Raw genomic sequence first — 8,031 nt, 5'->3', positions numbered from 1 at the left:
TCTTTCCCCATTTCTACTGGAAGTAGATGGGTGTTGTTGGTTGTTTTGCTCACAAAGCAGCATTTTGAGTACCCACACCTTAGTCATGCAGGTTTACATGAAAGCATGCCCAACATATAATCCAATTTTCAAGTCTTCCCTGTTCTGAAGTGTTCCAAAGAAAAACTCTTCATGTGAATTCTTTTCAACATAGGAATCCAAATGATTGTTTTTATTTTTCATCAATATTTACCACAGACTCTGAACACAGAAACAAACATCAAGGTCAGGGAACTGAACACAATGCTCATCACCCCCTTTCCATAAGAAGAGAGCAACTATCACCATTCTGCTGCAGAGCACGCAGAGAATTGTTACACTCTATGACAGGACATCGGTATGTGAGCGGAGAACTTTCCTTAATCCCTCTCCCAACATATTATACTTCTGTTTTCCAGGCCATTATACTTCTTAGCTAAATGAAAACATTTATGCAGAAATGTAGCATGTTGAGTCAGAACAGAAGATATCACACCTTTGCCGGGGATAGAAATTTGGAAGCATAGTCCGTCCAATGTCCATGGTGTTTGCTCCCTCACTTACTAAAATGCAGTCCTTGGGTATCAGTTCTCTGATGTGATGAAAGACTGTATAATAATTCATAGGCAGAGATTTCTGCAGTGCTAATCCCTTTAAAAGAAAAGATATTAGTAACTCCCATGAATAGAATTTAGGGTGCAGAACAGAGACATATAAATAATAATGATGGAAATAAAATACACTCTGCTAGGTAAGGCTGGAGTATTTGGTTTTTCAGGCACTGCATCAAGGTCACTCCTTCTTTATCTATCCTGGTGACACAACATATTTATCAGAGGCTCAACAAGCTCAGCAGCCCTTCAATGGCCTATCATTAGCAGAAGCTATTAAAACTCTAACCCAAGAGGCTCATGAAATTTTTCTACATCAGGTGTGACTATTTACAACCCTAAGTGAGCTGTAATCTGTGTGCTGGGAGACAATTCAAAAGCACAATCTGCTAAAATGACTTTATTTTAGATCCCAGTCTTGGGAACATGCACCTGAAGTTACAGAATATGAGTTACACAAAGTTAGGTATATACCAAGCATTTGTGGTCTCTTTGCCTTAACAACTACTTCTTTTTTACATAGATTAAAGCTAGACCAGCATTGCTAAACTGCACAATTACAAACAGTGATTACAATTAGAAGAAAACTAATTGTAATCATTAAAACTGGCTTCGCCCAAGCCAGTTTCCACTTGGAATATCTGTCTATTGCTTAGAAGTCACTGCCCATAATACAGCAGCTCTGGCTGTGGTCTCCTACTAATGGCTTTAAGAATCCAATCCCAAAGTGCAATGATTTCTACACAGCTTGAATTTATACAAAATCATAGAATACTTAACCTATAATGATTACAGTTTCTATGCATAAGAAGTGTAAGCCTGTATGAGAATGGTACAAATTTTCAAAGTCTGGGTGACTTAACTGAGAAATAATTGAGGAGACTGGATATAGACCAGTTATAAAACTGACAGTTTATCAGTGCCTGTTATTGCAAGAATCCTTTTAATTTCTTTAATGTCACACTACCTTCGATCTTTCCTCGTTGTTCTTTATTTTCTCTCTTAGCTTCTGCCACCACTCTGAATTAGAAGGATATTTCCATGATCTTCTGTTGAATTCTTCTAAGAGCTGGAACAATATTGGAATGTTGTAAAGGGGTCTTTCAACATGTTTAAAACACAACAAAAGCATCAATAATAACATTACTAAGAACCATCCCAGCACAATCACAGTAACACTAATCAGAATCTTTAACATAAAATTTGAGAATAGACTGGATATACAATATGAATATACTGCCTGAAAAATGGTTTTTCTTGAACAGTTGGGTTTTTTTTCTTTTATTTTTAACTGGAAAATTAGATCACATGCATCAGAGGAAATTGAGGTCAAAATCAGAGGACATAGGACATTACGTTACCTGCTCAGTCACGGCATTTATGTCACCTAATAAAGTTGCAGCTGGCCTTACATTATTCCCCAGCTCTTCTGCACAAATATCAATCTGTATTTCAAAAAGAAAATCAACCATTAACTCAAGGATATTAGCCAGATTTTTTTTTTCAGTTCAAGTGAGGAACATGCCCCAACATGCATAGATGTCTAACATTGTCTTCACACCCTATTTTGGCTGCACAGGTAACTTCCTTTGTCTTTCCTTGACATGACATCAGGAAACGTTTTATACAAAGTAAAACCCTATGGTACATACCTATTTTAATGACAAGTTATATATATCCTTAAAGCTGACTGCTTGCTTCTTTCAAGCTCCTGTAGACACCGTAGAAATTTATTACAGCATTGTATGTGAGCTAAAAATCTAGGTTAAAAAGCAGGTATACCTATACAAAGCAGCAATTTTCTCACTGAGAAAACTGTGTGTATGCTACTTGACAGTAAGAACTTAACATGAAGAAACTGAAAAGTTAATTGCAATTACTGAAGCAAATCTATCAGTGATGCATGAGCCCTCTAAGGTTACATAAACTGTTATTTTTGACCAGGTCACACAGACTATGAACTGATTTAGTGTTTTAATACTAATCTCTGACAGTGAAAAAAATTAAGTGAAATGAAAAAATGTTATCTTTAAATTTTTTAGGAAGAGGAAACATAAAATATGTATTATTTGTAAAAATAATATTTGCAAAAATAACATGTATTTTTAAAAAATTAGCTTAAAAATTAATGCTATTAAGTTTGAAGTGAAGTTTGGAACTTTAGACTATGTTCCAGGTCAGTGTAAGCAGGACAGCCAATATGTTGAATCAACCACTACTATTTGATCACAGAGTCTTGGAGAGGAGATTTTAAGGACACAATGTAAAGACTTCTCTTTCTAAAAACTGGCAGATTGTCAAATGCATTAATTACTTAAACAGCCTTTCTTCCTCTTACTTCATTTCTGAGTAACTGAGCTCTTACATTATGACAGGATCTGAAAGCAGTTCTTTTTCAGAAAAAAATCAGCCAAGAGAGCAGTATGAAAGATTCCACAATTTCAAAGACAGTTTTCTTTCAATCACAAAAATCCCAATGCTCCAAAGATCACAACAGTATTGTGAGTCTAACCCTGTATTAGTCAACTGCATAGATGTGTATGCCCTCCTCATTACAGCAGCACCAAGCTCTTGATACTAGGAACAATATTGTAAGCATTCTTGAAAAAAAAATCAGGAAGTAAAAACAATAATTAAAGATAGCATAAGTATTTCTGGAGAATTACCATAACTATATGCACCATACTGCACTGTCCGTATGGCAGTATTTGCCACATGAAACACATTACCAAAATATTTTACAATAATTGCTCTGGTCAATGCTAGAACACAGAAGATTTCTATTCAGTGATAATAATTTTCCTGCTTACCTGAATAACCTTTACATCCTGTCGATACCTTGGTGGAAGACCAAAATGCAAAATCCAATTCAACCTTGCACCAAGCAAGATGATTACATCAGCATGCTGTAATGCCCTAATAAAGGGAAATGACAGAAGCAGATAAGAAGGAATCACTATTACATTTAACAGTCTCTGCAAAATTAGAAACAACCCTAACCACCACAGCAAACCCCAGAATACACATAGAATTCTTCACTGCTCTAAGCTGCTTGCTTAGCCCCAAAACCCTGTATCCTTTTATACAGCCAATCACCAAGCCACTCTAAAGTTAAGGAACTTAAGAAGAAAATTAATTACTATTCTCCTATTACACTACAGGAGAGGAATCATTACATTGGGAAACCAACAAGATGCTAGAATAATGCTCAGGTTGAAGCAAAAGACTTGCTATTGTGACACTGGCAACGGTGGGTGACAAAATTAAGATTGGTATGGGCCTCTTAGTTTAGTCTCCCATAATTTATCTTCCAGATAGGCAGACAATATTTGGTATATTTTAGTCTCCATTCTGCCTAGCAGCATGCTTAACAGTGCTAAAGCTAATATGCTCAGTAATGGACAGCATTTTACTTCCAGGGTGTATAAATGCTCCATCTGCAAAGTGACTGTGCATATTCATACATAGTGGTGTTCTTAGAGTTCATTCATATTAATTTTACCAAAAGCCAAAAAAAAAAAACCCTGTTAAAAATCCCTTTAAACATAGTTGTTCAGAGTAGTTTGAAATATCTTACTTTTCTTTATAAATAAAGTGCAATTTAGTGATAGGGTATTGCAAACACCACACAGAAACAACAGCTGGCAAAACTTCAACTGCAACATGGGCAGTTCAAGCTTCTGTTTAAGGTTGTAAAGTAAAAAGAAGGAGTTTGTCTAGTGCACGAAGTTAAATGTTTAACATAAACTGTTTGCCAGCTCTGTTTTGTATTACAAAATACACACTAGCAACATTAATCCATCTACTTGCCATAGGTTTCACAGCTACAGAATATAAAATATCTCAAAGTATCCTCCTGGTCAGCATTCTAAAGTGATCCACTTAAATCTGTTGTCCCTTTTCCAGCAGGATCGCCAGTGCTGTACAGTGTGGTGCAAAACATAGTTGAAAAATTTTTGTGGTATGAATTTTCTCTTCCCTGGCATCTGTAGCCCACCAAAATTCCTAGCTGTTTCTCAGCTGTTTGCTTTATATTTACGTTGATCTTGCTGCAGCTACACAATTTGGATGGTTATCAGGAACTACTCCCTTTGCCATTGGTGTAGGCAAAAAAGGCAGTCCACAAAGGTCCACCAGCTTTCTGACGTTGTTTTCAGCATGTGAATAAGCAGCACCTGAATGAAATGAAAGAGACTGCTTAATACCACAGAAACCAACTGTATTTGCTTGAACTACAATTAAGTTGATTACATTATGACAGAAATAGTACTGTTCTCCGTTACAAAATCTGCCTGTTACTTTTCATTCTGAAGAACTCAAAACTAAACATGCCAAATCACAGATATCTGTGGTTAAAATTTCACATATTTTCAACAACAAGTTTTGTTTGCTTGGTTTTTTTGTAAGACTTCAGCTGAACTCTTTTATCAATTTTTATGAAGCAGGGCAGGGAAAAATAGGAGATCTTGTTTATTTAAAATGACAATTTTTTAGTGAGTGAAATTTGGTATTATGGCACAGAGACTTCTGCAGCAGCAACACAAGATGATCTTTATGTTGTGTCATGTCATTTCCTGCTTACCCCTTGCTCCATAACAACCTGCCCAAAGACTCTACTAGAAGCCTTTAGAGAAAAGAGAGAAATACAAACAAGTCCTTGCAAAGGTATGTGTTTGTGCATACATTTCCTGTGATGCTACAGCAGTACATGGCTGCTGAATTAAGCTTGCCCAGGCAACCTGAATTAACTGACTGGTCTTTGTGCAATGGCTTGAATCTATGAGCCTTAAATCCTGAAAAATATGCTTTTGCAAATCTTTCAAAAAAAAATTCTGCTAACAACAATATATAGCAGAAAGTCCAGGTACATTTGTTGAGTAAATTCTCAATTGCTGACATAGACAAAACATATCACTTTTTTTTTTGAGTTTTCCACCTTTCACTTTCAAAGAACACCCTTTTCTTCCTGTGTATCCAGCCAGAGAGAAAAAAACCAAACCCTAATCTCTTCTGATCTACCTTCTGTTTTCAATTTCATTACCTAATCAATCATAAGATCCATCTCAGTTCAATCACTGCACTCCCCAGTTAAACCCAGACAGAGATCATTCCCCATATCTGCAGGAAAACAGCCTGGGTTAAATGAGCTGGTCACTTTAATTCTCTTCCTAGCTGACCCGTATCTTCAACAGAAACACCCACTGCACTGGCTAACATTCCTCAAGGAGGCATAAAAGAAGTGAAGCAGCACAGAAAATAATTACCCCCCATCTCCAGGAATTGATTAGACTGGCAGAGTACAAAGAAAAGTCTGTAAAACAGCAACAGCAGCAGCCCCTGTTGTGTTGCTGTACATACCCACACAGGCAGGCTGGCACTTTCAGCAAGAACCAACAGAAAAATGACCTTTGGTTACTCTGATTCTTGCTATATATGTCAGAGCAGAGAATATAATTTCTTTAATAGAATTTAAATTGCTTGGAATTTTGGAAGTGATCCCTTGGTATTTGCTCTAGGATTAAAGACAATAGTTATCTGATTTTTTTCTACATAAACTTGTATTTTACCAATTGATTTTTCTTTAAACTAGATGAAAAATAAACCATTAAAGAACAGAAAAAAATTCTAAAACCAGAGCAGATTTTAACACTAAAATCCAAAGAATTTTGTGTTTTTACTACTGGTTGGTTGGTTTGTTGGACTAAAAAGAAGATGGGTAACACTTCCAGGGAAAAGCAATCACTGTTCTTGTCCTGAACATGCACAGTTCAAAGCTACAACAAAGCATTCTACCTTTGCCAATGATGAGCAGAGGCTGCTGGGAAAGAGCAATGACAGAGGCTGCTTTGGATACAGCAGAGTGTTCAGCCATGCTGATGGGAGGTGGCAGGCAGCATTCTGTGTACCTGCAGCCAAGCAAAACAAAAGAGACTCTTTAAAAAATTCAAAACAAGAAATGCTGAAAGACAAAACCTATTGTTTAGCATAAAATTGCAGTTGCTACACACCATGTCACAGCATTTATTAGAACAGGAAATATTTTTTTCAAAACAGCCTTTGAAGTTTTCCCTCTTTTCCTCTTTAATCTTGTAGGTAGTTTTGTTTCAGAGATATACAGAGTGACATCATTATATTAACATATTAACTCATTCTTTTTTGCACATTTCATTACAAACTGTAATATGTATCATGTTATGATGGAATGTCACGTTTAGAGGCTAGATTTTCTTGTTTTAGGAAAGAAATTGACCTATAAATGAATTTTCTTTTGTTCAATAACTTTAAAAATAATGAATGTAATCTTTACGCACTTGACAGAGCTCTTATTCACCTGAAGATTCACAAAATCCCCGGGTATGTCAATATAGCAGGAACCTGGACGACCATACATACTGGTTCTTACAGCCTAGAAAACATACAATCACAGCTTTAATCACTGTTTGACAGGATTTTAAAAACATTTATATTCAAAAAAGCAAGAAAACTCTGCTGTAGGCAGACAAGGTGTACAGTTTCATTTTGCTGATTAATCACAGTGGGAGCTTCCATGGATTTATACCAACAAAATAAGGTTTTGACAGCTATTTACACTTTCTCTTATATACCAGCTGGAGCCTTTCAGCAGATGTACAGTATTAGCCTCTAAATTCTTTGTTTCATTTGCAATGAGACAATGGCTTTATTAGCTGTTATGTTTGGAGATACAAAATTAAATATTCATGCTGAATTCTACTTAAAGTAGCACAAACAGAGTAAAACCAAGATAACCAATGCCTCTGTTCTCTATTACTTTTGATCCCAGTTCTTCTATTGCAGGTAGATGCTCTGCTGAATCTGCACTTCTGGAAACAGTATGACTGTATGCAGAATTTAGGCTGACATGGCTGAAGGGCTGCTACAGCAGTACCAGGAGACTTCTCTAATCCTCTCTGAGGCACTGAGATAAGGATGTGTTCTTTCTCACTCTCAATAAAACCCAACAGAACAACAACCAAACTCAAACCCCAAACACAACCATCTCCACTGCCCCCCTCCAAATCTCCTTCACATGACAATGGTAAAACAGCTGAAGCATTACATTTCTAGTTATTGCATCTCTCCCTAAAAGCATTTATTTCATAAAAATTTTCCAACTCTATCTGAAGCTAACAAAAATCACTGCAGGGACCAGTAAGCATCTGACTGGACTAGGATCTATTTCTAGCCTACTCCACAGCATTGTTCATAAGGCAGAACCTCCCCAGTTGTTAATTTACTCAATCAACCATCACCTCCTCTCTGCCAGAGCAAATTACTTAGAATAACAACTATACAAAAGTAAACCCTCAAAACTTAAACAGGAGACAGTTACCTGATGTTCTGTTGCTCATTTTGTATTTTTTCATACCTTTTCAATAACAGC

At 36.4% G+C, this 8,031-nt stretch overlaps 1 protein-coding gene across 1 annotated transcript in view; it reads right to left on the bottom strand.

Moving 5' to 3' along the window:
* Nucleotides 1-8,031, bottom strand: part of HACL1 (2-hydroxyacyl-CoA lyase 1) — a 20,964-nt gene that overhangs the window by 4,317 nt on the left and 8,616 nt on the right. Inside the window, exons 7-14 of the mRNA XM_031057643.1 lie at nt 8,017-8,031; nt 6,941-7,035; nt 6,423-6,535; nt 4,669-4,804; nt 3,440-3,545; nt 1,991-2,074; nt 1,597-1,698; nt 515-669 (exon numbers count right to left, since the gene is read on the bottom strand). Coding sequence (XP_030913503.1) covers nt 515-669; nt 1,597-1,698; nt 1,991-2,074; nt 3,440-3,545; nt 4,669-4,804; nt 6,423-6,535; nt 6,941-7,035; nt 8,017-8,031 — 806 coding nt within the window. The remainder of the gene's footprint in view (nt 1-514; nt 670-1,596; nt 1,699-1,990; nt 2,075-3,439; nt 3,546-4,668; nt 4,805-6,422; nt 6,536-6,940; nt 7,036-8,016) is intronic.

This window comes from Geospiza fortis, unplaced genomic scaffold (genome assembly GCF_000277835.1).
Source record: "Geospiza fortis unplaced genomic scaffold, GeoFor_1.0 scaffold95, whole genome shotgun sequence".
Classification (NCBI taxonomy): Eukaryota; Metazoa; Chordata; class Aves; order Passeriformes; family Thraupidae; genus Geospiza; species Geospiza fortis.
The sequence above is the reverse complement of the archived record's forward strand: the minus strand, read 5'-3'. Positions and strand labels throughout refer to the sequence as shown.